The sequence below is a fragment of the Hyla sarda genome, chromosome 7 (genome assembly GCF_029499605.1).
Source record: "Hyla sarda isolate aHylSar1 chromosome 7, aHylSar1.hap1, whole genome shotgun sequence".
NCBI classification, from domain to species: Eukaryota; Metazoa; Chordata; class Amphibia; order Anura; family Hylidae; genus Hyla; species Hyla sarda.
In genome coordinates this window covers 137,191,769-137,213,173 of record NC_079195.1, presented here as the reverse complement: position 1 = coordinate 137,213,173, position 21,405 = coordinate 137,191,769, and the positions used below count along the sequence as shown (strand labels likewise).

General features: G+C 39.9%; 1 protein-coding gene across 6 annotated transcripts in view; it reads left to right on the top strand.

The window, feature by feature from the left end:
• Positions 1 to 19,824, top strand: part of WAPL (WAPL cohesin release factor) — a 119,340-nt gene extending 99,516 nt beyond the window's left edge. For all 6 annotated transcript variants that reach the window (XM_056530793.1, XM_056530797.1, XM_056530798.1 and 3 more), the window contains 4 exons: positions 5,813 to 5,901; positions 8,804 to 8,899; positions 12,810 to 12,875; positions 19,691 to 19,824. In XM_056530793.1, the coding sequence (XP_056386768.1) occupies positions 5,813 to 5,901; positions 8,804 to 8,899; positions 12,810 to 12,875 (251 nt within the window). In that variant the 3' untranslated portion in view covers positions 19,691 to 19,824. The remainder of the gene's footprint in view (positions 1 to 5,812; positions 5,902 to 8,803; positions 8,900 to 12,809; positions 12,876 to 19,690) is intronic.
• Positions 19,825 to 21,405: the final 1,581 nt, after the last annotated feature.

The following is a 21,405-nucleotide window of genomic DNA, read 5'->3' as shown; positions in this document are numbered from 1 at the left end:
CTCATCGGTTCACACCTTCCTCCAAGGAGTAGCTCACGAGATTCCTCCATACAGGTCTCCTACTCCCCCTTGGGACTTAAATTTGGTCCTGAGTGCCTTGCAATCCGTTCCGTTCGAGCCTATCCGCGATATTTCTCTGTTTCCTTTCCTGGAAGGTCGCCTTTTTGGTAGCTGTGACCTCGATCCGTCGGGTGTTGGAATTGGCAGCTCTTTCTGGTCATCCTCCCTTCCTGATTCTTCATCAAGACAAGGCAGTACTTCGGCCGGTTCCTACTTTTCAACCAAAGGTGGTTTCGTCCTTTCATCTGAACGAGGATATCTTTCTTCCTTCCTTCTGCCCTGCTCCGTCTCATCCTAAGGAGCGTTCTCTCCACAATCTGGATGTGGTCCGAGCCTTGCGAGTTTACCTCAAGGCCACCTCTTCTTTCCGACGGTCGAAGTCGCTATTTGTCCTTCAGGAGGGCCGACGCAAAGGTTTGCCGGCTTCTAAGGCCACCATCTCCAGATGGATCCGGTCCGCCATTTCTGAAGTATACCGTTCCAAGGGGAAGGATCCTCCCTTCCGGGTAACGGCTCACTCCACTCGCTCTGTGGGGGCCTCTTGGGCGGTCTTTAACAGGGCTTCGGCCCTACAGGTGTGTAAGGCGGCTACTTGGTCTTCGGTGCACACGTTCACCAAGTTTTACCAAGTGCACACTTCTGCATCCGCCGACGCCTCTTTAGGGCGTAAGGTTTTGCAGGCAGCGGTGGCTCTGCCATCCGCTTGATTATGGGTTACTTGGTTTTCCCACCCCCTTGGACTGCTTTGGTATGTCCCACGGTTGCTGTGTCCCCCAATGGAGCTGAATGAGGAAAGGAGATTTTTTACACTTACCGCAAAATCTTTTTCTCAGAGGCTCCATTGGGGGACACAGCTCCCACCCTGTGTTGTTAGTTGTGATCTGAGAGTTGGTCGCCTGTCAGTCTGTTGGTTCGTTGTTTTGACTGGGAGCCCTCTGGATTATGTGTTGTTTTATTTCTTTTTTTTTTTTTTTTTTCCCGGTTCCTCCTATTGCTTTGGGACTAAAACGGAGTGTCTCTAAGGCAGTAGGTGGGGTATACCCTGCTGGGAGGGGCCGACTTCTTTTTTGTATTCCTAGTGTCAGCAATGGTTCCTGTGTCCCCCAATGGTGCCTCTGAGAAAAAGATTTTACAGTAAGTGTAAAAAAAATCTCCTTTTTGCGTATATGTGGGTGTTTGATTACTTATTATTATTTAATTAATAATTATGAATCTTAATAATTATATATCCAAAATGTCCAAAGAACAGCACATCTGCCCTTGTGTTCAAAGTAATCAGGTGCACGTCATCATATGGTTCCTGGTCAGGGAATCCAACATCAATCCAAAAGGAATTTTCAATAAAGTGCAGTGTTTATTCCATCCTCAGATAACAAGTTCGACGTTTCTGCGGCCTCACACCTCTTTTTTCAAGCATTACCAGTGAGTCAAACATGGAGAATTACATAGTACCGATTACAATACATAATTAATCAATCAATAAAGTGCATATAATTTTCCTATTGTACAATATAGTGATAAAAACAAAACCTCATTTACTTCAAAGTATTCAAAATAAAGTGCATATATATGAAGAGGACCAAAACCGATCCATAAGGAGTGCAGTGCTACGTAAAAACATTTGTTAATTAATGCTAGAATTAATAATACAATAGGGTGGACACTCACCACTGTACTCGGCACGCACCTGTATAACAAGAAAACCACTTTGGCGTGGGTAAAAAATCATTGCGCAGGCGTAGGGCATAAGGCAAGGAAGTCAGGTTGTGTTAACCAATAAGAAAGGAGCATCTTGTAGCCATGGCAACGAAATATGTGAAGCAAGCATGCGCTGTTGTTTTTAGCGTTCAGCATTCTCCATTTCTAAAACAAGCAAAGGCATATAGTCTGAGAATCCACAGGTAGTTTGACTTATTTGTTACTGCAGTGTCTCCAAAAGTCCATCTCAGGTAGGTATCCATTCAATGGCTTCCACCTGTTGGTCATCTATAGAAGCCATTGAATGGATACCTACCTGAGATGGACTTTTGGAGACGCTGCAGTAACAAATAAGGAAAACTACCTGTGGATACCCAAACTATATGCCTTCGCCAGTTTTAGAAATGGAGAATGCTGAATGCTAAAAACAGCGCATGCACGCTTCACATATGTTAGTCATTGCCATGGCTACAAGATGCTCCTTTCTTATTGGTTAACACAATCAGACTTCCTCCTGACGCAGACGTGGGTCTTATGCCCTAAGCCTGCGCAATGATTTTTTACCCACGCCAACTTGGTTTTCTTGTTATAAAAGTGCGTGCCGAGTACAGTGGCGAGTGTCAGCCCTATTATATTCTAGCATTAATTAACGAATGTTTTTAAATAGCACTGCACTCCTTATGGATCGGTTTTGGTCCTCTTCATATATATGCACTTTATTTTGAATACTTTGCACTAAAAGAGATTTTTTTTTTATCACTATATTGTATAATATGAAAAATTATTATATGCACTATATTGATTGATTATGTATTGTATTCGGTACTATTTAAGTACCCATGTTTGACTCACTGGTTATCCTTGGAAAAAAGCGATGTGAGGCCGCAGAAACGTCGCACTTGTTATCTGAGGATGGAATAAACACTGCACTTTATTGAAAACTCCTTCTGTGTGCTGCGATCCTTTCCTGTGTGTGTGTATATGTATTCTTTGGTTATTTATATATATATATATATATATATATATATATATATATATATATATATATATATATATATATATATATATATATATATATATATATATATAATATTTTTATAAAATATAACATAATATTTTTTTATATATATATATATATATATATATATATATATATATATATATATATATATATATATATATTATAATTATATATATATATATATATATATATATATATATATATATATATATATAATTAATATAATATAATATAAAGAAAGAAAGAAATGGAGTTGTCCAGAGCAGGATGTCAAGCAATACGATTTTAATTCAGCGGTGTTTTGTATGACTAAGGCTGCTGAGTGCGGCTGAAATGCGTCACCTTGTCATCACCCACGGTTACCGCTGAATAAAAATCGTATTGCTTGACATCCTGCTCTGGACAACTCCTTTTCTTTCTATTGTTATATGGACTGAGGTCCGGTCCGTGAGCGGGAGGGGCGATCGAGTGAGCTGTGCCGCACCTGTTGTGTACACACACACACACATAATTATATATATATATATATATATATATATATATATATATATATATATATATATATATATATATATATATATATATATAATTATTAAAATATAATGTTATTAATTCCGTATGGTGTAAATGTAAAAAAAATCCAAAGTCCAAAATTGCCGATTTTCGGTCACATACCAGAAAACAAAATACTAAAAATTATGAGATATAAAGATATATATATATATATATATATATATATATATATATATATATATCTTTATATCTCATAATTTTTAGTATTTTTTTTCTGGTATGTGACCGAAAATCGGCAATTTTGGACTTTGGATTTTTTTTTACATTTACACCATACGGAATTAATAACATTATATTTTAATAGAACGAACGCTTCCACATGAAGCGATACTAAGTAATTTTTTTCACCTTTTATTTTTTACTTAAACTTTTTAGTCACCACAGACATAGCACTGGTCAGTGTTATCTGCGGTTTACTTCTCTGGTCTGACCAAGGGCAGACCAGAGAAGACCCCATGATGACGGCAGGAGGCAGGGGATGAGAGCTCAGTCCGCCATCTTGGATGATCTGATCCTCACGGCCGTCTTCCGATTTCTTACATGACAGTGGGCTCAGCCTATCACTAGCCGGGGCGGGGCATCGCTCTGGCCGGTGATAGGCTGACAGCTGTCCTCCCTCGTCCCCAGCGTGCGGCCGAGGTGGGTGAGTTAAAAGTTTATTTTCTGTATCTTTTGCAGTGCGGGCCTAGGGATACAGAGTACAGCAGTGGTCTCAAACCTGCGGACCTCCGGAAATTGCAAAAATAAATCTCCCAGCATGCCCGTACCCCGCTGGGCTGATCATTAATTGGGGGGCAGAACAGCGCTGGCGGGTAACATGGGGTTAGTTCCCCGATGGGGACAGCGCTGCGCTAGGCTGATAATACATTCCCAAGGGGGAGGGGCCCAACCGGTATTGCGGTATGGGGGAAAATTCATATCGTGCAGCCCAAAAAATTCGGTATTCGGTATGAACCGGTATACCGCCCAGCCCTACATCATAGTGATCGCAGAGCAGCCAGGACCTGCGGTCTCTGATGCGAGCAATGGGCTCCTGCCGTATATTCTGGGTCCAAAGTAAACTTTGATAACTAATTAATCCTTTAAGGAGTTTGACAGAGGGAGCTCCTTCTGTCTCTTTCTATCAACACTCTGCAATGTGATCGCTATGTGCTTATCCTTACCATGGCAGCCGGGGCATAACAAAAGCCACCAGGTCTGCCTTTAGCTCCTGTCCATTTGGATGTGCTAGAGGCACATCCTAAACTGCTGTAGGTCAGTGTACCACTATGTATTCCAATGCTTTTAATTAGTATAGAATTCATCTTTTACAGTAAATAAGTGGCATTTAATAAATAATAAAAATACATTGGTATTTTCTAAATCCCTCGTTCAAACTGGGTTTCTGCCATATGTTAAAGCTATCTGTCTGTGTCATGTCAGAAATGAAAAATGGATGCAGATGTGTACTTTAGTTGCCCCATTCATTTCCATAGATAACAGTCCCCAAGGGCCTCCATCTTCTTTCTTGAACGCCCAATGATAAATATACTTGTCACAAGTGGGTGCTTATTCCTGCAGCATGACTGATATATCTTGAATGAACTGCGACTGTCACAGACAGCTGTGCATCACTGCTAGCTGACCAAGGAGCAAAGAGATCAGTTTCTGGTCCAACTAATACATATCTTTCTGAGATAAAAACTTTGCAGACCACATGGGGTCACTTCTGAGGGTACGGTATTGTTTAGCCAGCTCCAATCCTTTGCTGATGTGGGGTGGGGCCTAAAATTCATATGATATCCTGAAAGCCATAGGGTGCTCCTTTTCTTAGGGGTCCCACCATGTTGACAAGCAGCAAAATATGGCCTAAACCATAAGCTCTAACCTAATAGAAGTTTTTATGGGATCTGTTGGTATTGCATAAAGACAGTTAACCTATAGGAAAATAAATTGTTTAAAGCGTACCTGTCAGATCCCTATACAAAAAAGAAATATTAATGTTACTCGGTACCTAATCCTGACCATGTATATCTAATTTTTTATTCTTCTGTTGCCTATATATTTTTTTTTTTATAAAAATATCTCTCTTCTTTAGCGCACAGTGTTAAAAATCCTCTCAGGGGAAGGGGCGTGTCCCTCCTTGTGGTGGTGGGAGGTGATTGGTGTGTCTGCTCATGCAGCCTTGTCTGTGAGTAATTTCTCTCATGGATAAGTTAATGCTGCTGCAGGACAAGTTAGTGTCCCATTAGGTATGAGGACCCCTAGTGGTGAGATTTTCAGGAGCCATTTTGCTTTATTAAATATATTTAAAAAAAATGTAAACAACCCAATTACAACAGGTCTTTAATTTCCAGTAGTAACAACAACACACACCATTTTTTGATCTGACAGTGCCCATTTTAACCACTTTGTTGTAGGAGCAGCCCAGTCAATATAAAGTTTTAAAACTGAATGTAATACTTTTTGATTTATTTGCAGCTCTCCAGCATGCGGGCAAGCACATGGAAGACTGTATTGTTGCCTCGTACACAGCTTTGCTTTTGGGCTGCCTCTGTCAGGAAAGTCCGGTTAGTGTCTACATATACTTTTTATTCAATGGTAAATTTTGTTCTTCAGAAATGTTTTCCAATTGCTGCCTTCATGTGCAGTCAGCCCTTAAAGGGGTATTCCCATCTCGTAAATTCATTTTCCCAGTCCCCTCTGGACTGTTTGTGGCCAGTAAAAGCAGCTGAAGTGGGGAAGTAACTCCCATTGACTTTTAATGGGAGTTTGCAGAAATGACTTAGCCCTGCAAGCTACATTGTTTTTACAACTCTGTGAGTTATGTGAACAGGTTGCATGTGGAGCAAAATTTCAAGATGGAAAGACCCTTTCAAAGAATATCATACAGCCTACATTTAGGCCTAAATGTCTTGCTTCATCACTTTACCTACACTTTACCTAAAAATATTTGTTTTTTCTCTCCATCATTCTTCACTCCATACTCCATAATGAGGAATGTGGAAATGAAATTTAAATTTTTTTTTGCACATTTATTAGAAATGTAACACTAAATTTTTTCATGGACATAAATATTCAGACCCTTTGTTATGGCATTTATTTTAGCTCTGGGGGCTTCCCAATTCTCTTGATCGTCTCTGAGATGTTTCTACACCTTCATTGGAGTCACCTGTGGCAAAGTCATTTGATTGGACATGATATGGAAAGACTCATCCAAGGTCTCACAGCTGACAATACATATCAGAGCAAAACCAAGCCATGAGAAAGAAAGAACTGCCTGTAGAGCTCAGGCAGGATTGTGTGGAGGCACAAAGCTGGAGATGGGTACAAAAGAAAATGTTTGCTGCACTGAAAGTGTTCAAGAACACACTAGCCTTCATAATTCTTAAATGGAACACATTTAGAACAACCAGGGCTCTTACTAGAGCTGTCAGCCTAACCAAAAGGAGGGTCTTGGCAAGAGGTGACAAAGAACCTAATAATAGGTTGTAAGGACTGGACCTATGGGTGGGGGGTTAATTTCCACAAATATTATTTACAATTGATCACTGAGTGATCACTGAAACCCTGGTTTACCACCCACTAATACCCGGAGTACCTAAAACATAAATTTTATTCTTCCAACAAAAAAAGTTAAAATATAATGGACATATCTCCAGCCAGTACTGATCTTTTCTGCTGCACGTCACTGCATGCTTATATTATCTTGTTGTGGCTGCAGTCCACAACAATGTACTGGAGTGTCCACTAGTGATTAAAACCTAACACACACCACCCTCCCTGACGTTTCACCACAAGCTGTGGCTTTATCAAGGACTAAAGGGTAAAGTGACCATATATATAGAGATAGATAGAGATAGAGAGAGAGAGAGAGAGAGATAGATAGATATAGATATAGAGAGATAGATATAGAGAGATAGATATAGAGAGATAGATATAGAGAGATAGATATAGAGAGATAGATATAGAGAGATAGATAGAGAGATAGATAGATAGAGATAGATAGATAGAGATAGATAGATAGAGATAGATAGAGAGAGAGAGATAGAGAGAGAGAGAGAGAGAGAGAGAGAGAGAGAGAGAGAGAGATAGAGAGAGAGAGAGATAGAGAGAGAGAGATAGAGAGAGATAGAGAGAGATAGAGAGAGAGATAGATAGAGAGAGATAGATAGAGAGAGATAGATAGAGAGAGATAGATAGAGAGAGATAGATAGAGAGAGATAGATATAGAGAGATAGATAGAGAGATAGATAGATAGATAGATATAGCTTTAAGGTGATCAACCATCACTGCAGCAATCCACCAATCTGGGCTTTAGAGCAGAGTGGCCAGAAGTTAGTCTCACTTTAGTAAAAAGGACTGGAGTTTGCCAAAAATCACCTAAAGGACTGACTGACTAACAATTTTCTCTGATCCGATGAAACCAAGATGTACGTTTTTGTCCTTTTAATTATAAGCATCATGTCTTAAAGGGGTACTCCGTCCCAAGACATCTTACCCCCCTATCCAAAGCATAGGAGATAAGATGTCTAATTGCGGGGGTCCTGCCGCTGGGAACCCCCACAATCTTTCCTGCAGCACCCCGTATTATCTGCCGCCACGAGGGGGTGGGGCTGTGACGTCACAATCCTCCGGCGCCTGCATCGCCAGTCATCAGGCATGGGAGGGGCCGGAGGATCGTGATAAGATGTCTAGTGGCGGAGTACCCCTTTAAGGAAACTAGACACTGCTGATCACTGACCCAATACCATGGTGGTGGCAGCATAATACTTTGTAGGTGTTTTTCAGTGGTTAGGACCGGTAGACTGGTCAAAGTTGAGGGAAAGCTTGAATAGAGCAAAGTACAGAGATATTCTTAATGAAGACCTGATCTAGAGTGCTCTGGACCCTAGACTGGGCCCAAGCTTTACCTTCCAAAAAGACCATTATCCAATGCACAAATCCAAGAAAACACACGAGTGGCTTAGAGATAACTCTATGAATGTCCTTGAGTGGCCCATCCAGAGCCCTGATTCAAACCCAGTAGAACATCTTTGGGGAGACCTGATACCGGCTGTCTAGACGATCCCTTTCCAACCTTACAGAGCTTGAGAATCTGCAGAGAAGAATGGATGAAAATCTCCAAATTCAAGGGTACAAACCTTGTGGCATTGGACCCAGGAAGACTGGAAACTGTAATCACTGCTGAAGGGGCCTCAACGAAGTCCTGAGGAAATTGTCTGACTGCTCATTTATAGAAAAAGAAAAACTTAAATATTACAAAGATTTTATATCTTCGGTTTTCACTTTTGTCTTTATGGGGTATTGAGTGCAGCATCATGACAGAAAATTAGATTTTCTTTTTTTTTTTTTTTTTCTTTTTAGCACAATTCTGCAATAAAAAAAGGTCTGAAAACTTTCTAAATGCACTCTACATTTAATATTCAGCTCAGTAAAGAAATGGTTTGTAATATACTTAATGTTTTTCAGATGAATGTGACTACTGTACGAAGTCATTTACCCGATGGAGACTTTTCAATAATGACTGAAATGCTGAAAAAGTTTCTCAGTTTCATGAATCTTACAGTAAGTAACCAATTACTCAATTGACCAGATCAACCTGATAAATCATCTGTTGGGAATTAATAAATTCAGGAAAACCCCTTCATATCAGGCAGCTGTTGGTTGTTTTCTGCAGGTTATTTAGGCAAATCTGGTGTTGAAGTTATAGCTCTTGGAAGGAAAAAATCAAAAAGCCAAAGCAAAATTTGAGTGGGTCATTTACTGGTAGAATAATGGTTTCATTTTCTATAAATGTCGAATGTCTTTATAAAAAAAAAAAGTTTTGCTCACCTTATTTTGACAGTATAGCAAACATCTTTACTAAAATAAAACAGGCCTCAAATTTTAATTGGTATCTCTTATATTACGGATATGGAAGTATTAGTGCTTGAACTCCTGACCCTTATGTAAATGCATTTGTAAGCATGTGTAGAATGTTGGTGCAAATCTTCCAGTCTAGTGAACATATAACAGAAGTGCATCAGAAGGACATGGTCTGTGTGGTTCCGAGGAGGAACCATTAACATTGATCCGTCACTAAGGCATTATCCAGCATGAAACCCATCACCACCTTTTGCATTTAAGTGGCTGAACTATAGATGCCATGCTTACTGCAACAGGCTCCTTGGTATGTATATCATCAGTAAGCATGGCTCCTTATATCTCACCCAAACCTGTTACTGACTCTCCTCATCAATCTTGTCTTAACCCCTTAAGGACCAAACCCTTTTTCACCTTAAGACAAGATTGTTGAGGAGAGTCAGTAACAGGTTTGGGTGAGATATAAGGAGCCATGCTTACTGATGATATACATAAGCAATAATAACTCTGGAATGTTTTTACTTTTCATTCTGATTAAGAGTGTTTTTTCGTGACATATTCAGCTTTTGTGTTAGTGGTAAATTTTTGTCGATACTTACATAATTTCTTGGTGGAAAATTTGATATAAAATGTGAAAATGTTGCATTTTTTTTAATCTTTGAAACTCCCTGCTTATAAGGAAAATGGACATCCCAAATTATATATTGATTCCCATGTACAATATGTCTACTTTGTTTGCATCATAAAGTTGACATGTTTTTACTTTTGGAAGACATCAGAGGGCTTCAAAGTTCAGCAGCAATTTTTACATTTTTCACAATTTTTCAAATTTTTCTAAATCTTAATTTTTCAGGGACCAGTTCAGTTTTGAAGTGGATTTGAAGGGCCTTCATATTAGAAGTACCCCATTATAAAATTTGCACCCCTCAAAGTAGTCAAAATAGCATTCAGAAAGTTTAACCCTTTAGGTGTTTCACAGGAATAGCAGCAAAGTGAAGGAGAAAATTCAAAATCTTCATTTTTTACACTCGCATGTTCTTGTAAACCCAGTTTATTTTTTTATTTTTACAAAGGTAAAATGAAAAAAAGCCCCCTAAAATTTGTAACCCATTTTCTATTGAGTTAGAAAATACCTCATGTGGATGTTAAGTGCTCAGTGGGTGCACTAAAAGGGCTCAGAACAAAATGAGCGACAATGGGATTTTGAAGAGTGAATTATGTTGAAATGGTTTATGGGGGGGCATGTCTCTTTTAGGAAGCCCTTATGGTGCCAGAACAGCAAAAAAAAAAACATGGCGTACTATTTGGGAAAGTACACCCCTCAAGGAAAGTAACAAGGGGAGTACAGTGAGCCTTAACACCCTACAGGTGTTTGACGACTTTTTGGTAAAGTCGGATGTGTAAATGACTTAATTTTTTTACTAAAATGCTGTTTTTTTCCCCCAAATTTACCATTTTTACAAGAATAGGAGAAATTTCCCCTGAAAATTTGATACCCCATTTCTTCTCAGTATGGAAATACTCCATGTGGACGTAAAGTGCTCTGCAAGCGGACTACAATGCTCAGAGAAGAAGCACCATTAAGCTTTTTAAAAGCAAATTTTGCTGAAATGTTTTTTGGGGGGCATGTCTCATTTAGGAAGCCCTTATGGTGCCAGAACAGCAAAAAAAAAAAAAAAACACATGGCACACTATTTTGTAAACTACATCCCTCAAGGAACGTAACAGGGGTACAGTGAGCCTTTACCCCCCACAGGTGTTTGACAAATGTTCGCTAAAGTTGGACGGGAAAATGAAAAATTTTACTTTTTTCACTAAAATGCTGGGTTTACCCCAAATTTTTCATTTTCACAAGGGGTAATTGGAAAAAAGTTTCCCAAAATTTGTAACCCCATTTCTTCTTAGTATGGAAATACCCCATATGTTGATGTAAAGTGCTCTCTGGGCGCACTACAGGGCTCAGAAGAGAAGGAGCGCCATTGAGCTTTTGGAGAGAGATTTTGGTTGGAATAGAAGTCGGGGGCCATGTGTGTTTACAAAGCCCCCCACGTGACCCCATTTTGGAAAATGCATCCCTCACAGAATGTAATAAGGGGTGCAATGAGCATTTTCACCCCACTTTTGACAGATTTTTGGAACAGTGGTCCATGAAAATGAAAAATTAAATTTTTCATTTGCACAGCCTACTGTTCCAAATGGAGAAATTGCATTACAAATTTTGGGGGTCTTCTTTTTTTTTTTTTTTTTTTTTTTTTTACCTTATTTTTTTCCTTTTACCGCTTGTGAAAATTAAAAGTATGGGGCAAAACCAGCATGTTAGTGTAAAAAATAAAAAAAATGGATACTAACATGCTGGTGTAGACCCCAACTTTACCTTTTCATAAGGAGTAAAAGCCCCCCAAAACTTGTAACGCAATTTTTCCTGAGTAAGGAAATACCCCGTATGTGGCCCTAAACTGTTGCCTTGAAATACGACAGGGCTCCAAAGCAAGAGTCATGCGCATTTGAGGCCTAAATTAGGGATTTGCATCCGCCACCAGAATACCCTACGGTACTGTTTTCCCCCAGCTGTTGCAAAACTCCCAGCATGCCCTGACAGTCAGTGGCTGTCTGACAATACTCGGAGTTGTTGTGTTTCAACATATGGAGGCTCTGTTTTGGAAACCGTGTCGTACAAGACGTTTTTTTATTGGTGGTGGTGGGGGGGTGGATGGTGTAAGGGTGTATGTATATGTAGGGTTTTACTTTTTATTTTGTGTAGTGTAGTGTTTTTAGGATACATTCACGTGGACGGGGGTTTACATTGAGTTTCTCACTGGGAGTTTGAGCTGCGGCGGAAAATTTGCTGCATCTCAAACTTGCATCAGACCCGACTGTGTTATTCTACCCTGTACATTCACAGCTGTTGCAAAACTACAACTCCCAGCATGCACTGACAGACCATACATGCTGGGAGTTGTAGATATACAACAGCTGGAGGCACATTGGTTGTGAAACACTGATGATTTGTTACTTAGTGTTTCGCAACCAGTGTGCCTCCAGCTGTTGCAAAATTAGAAGTGCGAGCTTGTACGGTCTCGGTGCATGCTGGGAGTTGTATTTTTGCAACAGCTGAAGGCTTACTGGCTGTGAAACAGAGTTTGTGTCCTTACTCTGTTTCGCAACCAGTGTGCCTCCAGCTGTTGCAAAACTAGAACTCCTATCATGTACAGTCTCTTGGTGCATGCTGGGAGTTGTATTTTTGCAACATCTGGAGGCACACTGGTTGCGTAACACTGAGTAAGGACACAAACTCTGTTTCACAGCCAGTGTGTCTTCAGCTGTTGAAAAACTGCAACACTCAGCATGCATTGACAGCCGAAGGGCATACTGAGAGTTGTGTGCCTCCAGCTGTTGCAAAACTACAACTCCTCAGCCCTTTGGCTGTGCATGCTGAGAGTTGTTGTTGCCAAGCAACAGCAGGAGGCGAACAGGCCATAAATTCAGAAAAAGTGCACACGTACAGCAAAATTCATGTTCTAAATTCAATGTACTCTAGTTTTGAGTAACTTGTGCAAATATATTAATGTCTGGCCAATAATTTAAGTTTTTCTTTTTCTTTTGTGTTTTCTAGTGTGCCGTGGGAACAACAGGGCAAAAGTCAATTTCCAGAGTCATTGAGTATTTGGAACACTGCTAGGTATCTATATTGACAGACTTATTAATGCTGGATAAACTCCTTATATAAAAGGAACAAGTCATGTATAAGAGTCCATGAAGATGCACTGAGCGCAATTTTCTGTGCGACTTACATTGAAAATGCAAACGGGACTCCCTTTTAGCCGTTTTGTTGAGCTTGAATTTGCCACTTCAACCAGGTTACAGCTGAACTCGCATTGGATTTAAACATACGGACCAGAGGTTCTGTAGATGAATAAGACCCAGCTGTTTTAATCATCGCAGTATTTGAGTTCTGCGCAAAATGACATTTTTCTATTTATTTCCTCTGGATATGTTTGGTTATGGCCAGTTAAGAGAGAAATGTAAACTTGCAAAGAATTATTTGCTGCTGATCATGCAACTGCTGTTTCACTGTTGAAGTACTGCATTACATGCCAGCCAGGTACAATGACATCTCAACTGGTGTGAGTCCAAACAACGCTGGAGCTCTTTATTTCTGGACAAAAGGCTGCTTTTTCCTTTTGTTTGTTTTTCCCTTTAGTTTTTTTTTTTTTTTTTTTGCTTTGTAATAGTCTTTCAATGCTTCCAAAATGTTAGTTATGTAAAACTTTTCAGGATACTGTTAACAGATTTTGTTTATTGGCTATTTTGCTTACTCTTTTGTACTAGATGCTTCCAATCATAACACTTTGTCCCAGAAATATATTTTCTGTATATATACACTTTGACCCCCCTACCCACCCCATTTATTCTTAATTTAAGACTTATGGATACCTTTTAAAGCAGTTCTGTTGTCAAATTTGTGAAGCTGTGCAGCACCAAATGTTACACAAGGCATGGGTTGGCTCAGTGGAGTATGCCAGAGTGCTAGATAGGATGTGCTTTGTCAGTAGCTCAGTTGTACAAAATGAACTCAGTAGGATCTATTTTTCTATTTACAGGTGGTCCATCTCAGGTGTCATCTTGGACTAATATAAATGAGAAGGCGTGTGCCCTTACTTTACTTTCAGGGAGTGTTTTTTCCTTGTTCCTTTGTATTGGCCACAATAACCTGCAAAGCTTTGCGTGGCAAGGAAAAAATGCCTTCAGCTGCGCTATTGGGTCCTTGATGCATTTTCAGACTCTTAAACGTTCCGCTGAAATGCACAAGTTTTTTGCACCTTTCAATTATGTCTTGGGTTTTTTCTTTTTTTAGTATGATAAAACAGCAGCATTCTTAACATGAAACTCGATCCTAAGTGTCGGACATATTCATGCCACCGCTTGGAAAGGCCACTTCAAGCTCAAAGCAAGGAATTGAGCACTTAGATAACCTACTTAAGAGGAGCGAGGATTATATGTGTTAGGTTGAACATTTTGAGAAGAGCTTAGATAAATGTTCTGCTGATGATCTGTATACAGAATATATCACACACTCTCTCTGCCTGGATACAGCTGATCATAACAGATTGACTGTCTGTAACACAGAGACCCTACTTAAGCCATATAGTTAACAGCCAAACTGCATCTCTGCCTTTTTGTCTAAAAGAAAAAAAGCGAAAAAAAATAAAAAAAAGGTAGAGGAGCAATGTAGTTAGTTTAAGGTTTGTGTATACAATTCATATTAGTTGAGTTTTTAGCAATATTTATGTGAAAATGTTAATAAGATATATTGATTTTGAGACTATTTCTAGAATCAACTAATATTGCACTCTTGCCCAAAATTTTACTCTTTACAAAAGAAGAGTAAGTGAAGGTTGTATATGTTTCTCATTCTTTAAGGGATGCAAGAAGGCAAGTCTAACTTTCCAAAGAGTGGCTTTATATATGTGTTTTACATTTTTTCCCCTATTTTATTTACAAATTATCCAAACCGGTCCAGATTGTGAGTAGTCCGTTGTCCTTAGCTTTCTGAAAAATGTCTTGAGATTCTTACTTTAAGGATTTACTTGCAGGGTTGAAACAATATAAAGGCTTTTAAAACTTATTTCTTCATGATCGAATGTGGTTGACAAAAATTAACTCAGACTTCACTCGGGTTTTCCAACTAAACAGTCTTACTTTCTGATAGCAGTAGTAGAGCAAATGTTGCATATTTGCTGTTCACCAGTGGATAGATATTAATAAGACTGGTGAAGTAAATAGAGAATATCTGCATGCCCACTAAGCTCACCATAGATGGCGTTTTTTCAGCTCATCTTTTACTATTACTTGGACTTTTGCCTCCCCCACCTTGTTAATTTTAAGGAAAAAAAGAGAAGTGAATACCAGACAGGTAACTGTGTATCTCCTAAGTAAATAACATACAAACAGTAAATACATCCAGTTTCCATGCATTACAGACATTTATAGTGGGCCTTAATGTGGATTTCAAGTTGATGGCTTGTCCTTGGGATAGACCTCCAGTGTATCCTCTGTATAGGCCTAGATTCCCCCCTCTGAACGGCAAAACACAACAACACCTTCATTATTCATCAGGCAGGTTAACTGCAGCTCAGCCCTATTCATTTGAAACAGGCTATAAAAGAAAAAAAACAAAATGAGTGAATGTAAATGGTTCCAATGTTTTTGTTTGGTTTCTTTACTTGAAAAACCTAACAGGTGTGGACACTTGTTGATGCTTGACCTTCTCATAAGGATGTGGTTACATATATTTTAGGGCCGAACATTGTTTACCCTTTGCAGAGATACAGGCTCCCATCTTTCTCCCCACTGTCATTTTGAATGCTTGGCGGTGTAAGCCAGGCTTGGCCTGTCTGTCAATGGGTGGGGATCTATAGTATAGGCGGGGAGGCAGAGAAGACCCTAGACCACGCCTCTCTGACACTACTTTGGGCCATAGGAATGCATTACCTGCAAGAAAAAAAAAACTACAGGATTAATAGGTATCATCTGTATCCTTTGTTAAAGAGTATGTTACAATGTTACTGGTTCCATATGCATTTTTTTTATCAGACTTGCTTTAAATGTTTTATAGCATTATATGAGATTGCCTGACTGTTCTCCTTTTATTTATTTGGCGTACCCTGTGACACATGAGTAAGGGACAGGCAAACTATTTAACATTATGAGTCCCATATAGCAAAACTGGCCATGTAGTACATAGAAACAAATCACATTTTGACATTCGTTTTTCTAAAATAGTTTACAAATTAAAGTTGATCTGGTTGCTATTGGCAATAAAGACAGTTTCAACTCAATGCTAAAAAGTCCTATATATCTTTCAGTATCCCAATCTGCTGAACCATTACAAGCATGAGCCTGTATATGAGAAGTTATGTTTTGCTTTATTTTCACTGCTCAGCATGGCTTCCTATATGAAAATGTTATTTATGCCTAACAAAGGATTAGATCCAGTTATAGAAAAACCTGTGTGTGTGTATAATATATATATATATATATATATATATATATATATATATATATATATATATATATATATATATATATATTCCAAAGAAGGAAGCGGCACTACAAGTTGCAAAAAGCAGTGTGTTTATTCACCTATCAAGTCAATGTGACGTTTCAGCCTCACAATGAGGCCTTTCTCAAGCCTTGAGAAAGGCCTCATAAGTGCCACTTCCTTCTTTGGAATTTACGTTGAAAGGTTTGGAGTTTGAACCTTTTGAAGCTGAGCACCCACCTGGGACTTGAAGTCCATTGATACAGTGCCGGTTCCCTACCGTTTTTTGACATATATATATATATATATATATATATATATATATATATATATATATATATATATATATAATGTCAAAAAACGGTAGGGAACCGGCACTGCTTTTTATATATATATTCTACACATACTCACACATACATATTCCCCAAAACCCAAATGACTTGTGGGCAATGTTTCTCCATTCTGTGGCGTGGTTTTCTTTTGTTCTTACAAGCTGAGTTTTTCAAAGTGTCTGCAGCAGAAATCTGAGGTTATTATTGATATTGCTTTCCTTTTTAAAGGGGTACTCCACCACTAGACATCTTATCCCCTATGCAAAGGACCCCCACGATCTCCAGGCAGGCACTCCAGCTTTCTAAACATTATGTTCAGAACGCTGGCTTCGGGTGGTCCTGATATCACCCCAATCCCCCCCATTCTTGTCTATGGGAGGGGGCGTGACGGCACGACCACAGTTGCTTGGAACCAGCGTTCTAAACATAAGAACACCTGGGTGCCGGCCTGGAGATAATGGTGGTCCCCAGAGGCTGGACTCCCCACGATCAGACATCTTCTCCCCTGTCCTTTTGGAGAGGGCATAATATGTCTAGGGGCAGAGTGTCCCTTTAAATTTAGTCTGTTGCCTGTAACTTAAAGGAGTAGTGGAGGGGGCGTGTCGGCCGTCACTCCATGCTGGGGCCGTCACTCCTTTTTCCAGCAGTCTGCCTGGGTCACGTTCACTACAGAACTCCTTTATGATCTGTGTTTTAGGAGTAAACATGAATAGTTCTTTGACCATATACAAAGCACTTTATCTTTATGAAAAGCGTGAAGAAGTGAATAAAAATATCGGGCCTCTTGCATAAACTGGTATTATGGCCCATGCATGGAAAAGCTGTTATCATAGTCTCTATAGAGGTACCATTTGAATGGGGCTGAGCTGCATCTGTGGATGAAAGTACTGTTTTTTTTTTTTTTTTTTTTGTGGTCTTTTATATTTTTTTTTTTAGATGTTCATCTTTGCAATAGTGTGAGAATGTTATTTTCATTCTGTAAGATGCCCATATTAGGTAAACTACAAGTTCTAAATACTATTGCAGAGTTATGTCTGTATTTATGCTAGTGCTGTGTGTATTCAGCCTTCCTTAGAGGACTTGTTTAGTCTGTGCAGATAGGTTGTGGGGGGGGGGGGGTGACTTTTCACATAATTTATAATGTGAACAGGTAGCTCCCTCCGTTCTTAAAGGACATCTGCAGTGATAACACTTATCCCCTATCCACAGGGGATAAGTGTTTGATCGCGGGGGGGGGGTTCAAATGCAGGGTTCCCCCTCACGACCTCCTGCACGGGGCCACTGCTCTGCTACAGCTCTCCCGTGCAGGATGTGTGCCGGCTGCAGCATGACTCTGCAGCCGATACACCTCCTCCATGTAGTTCAATGGGAGAGGTAGAGATGCAGCATTCGTGCCTGTCCCATAGAGCTGTATGTGGAGGGGGCGTACTTTCGACCTCAGTGAGGACAACACTACGGGCATTAGATGCTCAGAGCAGCAATGCTGGGGCCTGTTTGGAAGATTGTGGGGGGGGGGTCCTGGTCCTGTGGATAGGGGAGAAGTGTTATATCACTGCAGATGTCCTTTAAGGTAAGTGTTTTTTTTTCTTTTTTTTTTCCCCATTTGACGGTCTGAATCAGATTGATGGGCACTTCATTACAATATGTGGTGTGTAACCGTGCAGGCAATGATGGGGGGGGGGGGGTGCCACCCTTCCGTTCATTGACCCTTACTTACTGCATTAACTCCTCCTCTATCATACCAGATGACATCCTGGGCACAGTTGTTCTCCATTGTCTTTTTGGTCTCTACAGTGCTGTGCATGGCTCGTTCCTCTTCTGCTTCCGCATACGCATAAGCAGAGCAGAAGAGTAAAAAATACAGCACAGCACTGTGGAGAAAACCCGGGGACCTCATAGCACTGGCAACGGATAACTGCACCCAGGAAGTCATATGGTATGAGGGAGTGGGGGGGTTAATAAAGTAAGTATGGGTTCATGAGAGTGTGGCAATAAAAACCCTGATAGTCTGGGGCTGATAGTCGGGGGGGGGGGGGGGGGGGGGAGGGTGCTGATCAATATACCGTCAGCCACTCCCTAACCTATCTGCGCATACTAAAGAACGGCTATTTCTGATTCAACCACAGGTCCTCTTTAACTTACTTGCAGACAACTATACAGAATGGAGGATTTGTTTTTAATGCCACATCCTGTCAAGTTTATTCCTTCGTATACTTTAGATAGCTGTGGCACAATATCTGACACCTGAGAAATATTTTACCACTGTAGGTAAAAAAAAATTGTTTGCCCAGATTTTTCCTAGTTTTTTTTTTTTTCTTTTTCATATTATGCAAATAAGTTTTTTTTCCTTTTTCATCTCATTTAAAAAAAATGTTTCTTTTTTTCTATTGAATATCACATCAGAGGTGCATTGTCTTAACACTGGGCATGGTTTTTATTTATAATTTTTAGGACATGTAGGGAGTTTTTTTTTTTGTTTTTTTTTTTTTTTAAAGCACGTTCTAATTCAGACCAAACAGTTTCTATTTCAGATCTTTCGTGTAGTGTTCACCTGACATGACTTTTATCAGGCAGAGAGCTCCTTTGAATTAAAGGGATTTTCTAGTAACAGTGCAATACGTGTCAGGTTGTGTGTGGTCTTGCAGCCCAACCTTATTTCCTTTTTAATGATGCTAAATTGCAGTACTAGGTACAACCCCTGGACAGGTGTGGCACTGTTTTTGGAAAAAAAAAATAACACCATGTTTTGTTTTAATCTTGGGCAACCCTTTTAATTATGCATATAAGGTTGAGCTTGTCTTTCTCAAAGCAAGCCAGAATTGTATCTGTTCACTTCATGCCTGCTCAGTTCTGTGATCCTTAGGATGTGCTCTGGCATTTTAGCCACTGAGGTTATTCACAGTTTCTTACTTGTAGGTTTGAGCTGGGACCCGTTTTGTTGATCACAGTACATTGGTTTGCTAAAACTCCCATCATCCTAATTTCTACTAAAAATAAAATAAAAAAATGAACCTTTTTTTTTTTTTTTTTCCTATGTATATATTTCTGTAAATACAAGCCATTGGAGACTAGAATGGTAGAGTACTTTTCTGAATCCAATCCTATTTTTATTTTATACAGTATTTCTCAGCTGTGATCTTTGGAGCTAAAGCCAACGGCAGGAAAATAAAATCGTTTGTACCAGTTTCATGAAGTATGTCTTTGGGTTTTTTTGTAAATAATTTTAACTCAAATAAAAATTGCTACTTTCAGTACTTAAGTTGTTGTGATTATTTTAGACTTCTTTGCTGAAAATTCGTGTCAGCCCTCTTCTCTTAGATGACCACCCCTCTAGAACAGTGCTTCCCAACTCTCATATCTGGTTATGATTTGACTATATCTTAAGTACTTGGGCAATTCCTGATGCAAAGACAATTTTATCACCTGCATACTACTAAGGAAATCCAACAAACATTCCCAATTTAGTTTACTGATGGACAGGAGTGGAAAAGCACTACTGGATCGTTTTACTATACAGTCATGGCTGTAAATGTTGGCACCCCTGAAATTTATGAAGAAAATATATTTTTTTTTAAATTCTCACAGAAAAAGATTGCAGTAACACATGTTTTGCTATACACATGTTTATTCCCTTTTTGTGTATTGGAACTAAACCAAAAATGGGAGGAAAAAAAGCAAACTGGACCTAATGTCACACCAAACTCCAAAAATAGGCTGGACAAAATTATTGGCACCCTTAATATTTGGTTGCACACCCTTTGGAAAAAAATTACTGAAATCAGTTGCTTTCTATAACCATCAATAAGCTTCTTACACCTCTCAGCCGGAATGTTGGACCACTCTTCCATTCAAACTGCTCCAGGTCTCTCTTATTGGAGCAATTTAATGATCTCTCCACAGGTGTTCAATGGGATTTAGATCTGGACTCATTGCTGGCCACTTCAGAACTCTCCAGCGCTTTGTTGCATTCCATTTCTTGGTGCTTTTTGACATATGTTTAGGGTTGTTGTCCTGCTGGAAGACCCAAGATCTCAGATGCAGAGCCAGCTTTCTGACACTCGGCTGTACAGAGCGACCCAAAATCCAATGGTAATCCTCAGATTTCATGATGCCTTGCACACATTCAAGGCACCCAGTGCCAGAGGCAGCAAAACAACCCCAAAACATCATTGAACCTCCACCATATTTCACTGTAGGTACTGTTCTTTACTTTGTAGGCCTCATTCCATTTTCAATAAATAGTATAGTGATGTGCTTTATCAAAAAGCTCTATCTTGGTCTCATCTGTCCACAAGACATTTTCCCAGAAGGATTTTGGCTTACTCAAGTTCATGTTGGCAAAATGTAGTCTTGCCTTTTTTTGTGTCTGTGTCAGCAGTGGGGTCCTCCTTTGTCTCCTGCCATAGTGTTTCGTTTCATTTAACCCCTTAAGGACCAAGGACGTACCGGTACGTCCTTGGTCCTGCTCTTCTGATATAACGCGGGGTTACACAGTAACCCCGCGTCATATCATGGCGGGCCCGGCGTCATAGTGAAGCCGGGACCCGCCTCTAATAGCGCGCAGCGCCGATCGCGGCGCCGCGCGCTATTAGCCCTTTAGCCGCACGCTCAAAGCTGAGCCGCGCGGCTAAAAGTGAAAGTGAACGTTCCCGGCTAGCTCAGTCGGGCTGTTCGGGATAGCCGCGGCTAATCGCGGCATCCCGAACAGCTGACAGGACAGCGGGAGGGCCCCTTCCTGCCTCCTCGCTGTCCGATCGCCGAATGACTGCTCAGTGCCTGAGATCCAGGCATGAGCAGTCAAGCGGCAGAATCGTTGATCACTGGTTTCTTATGAG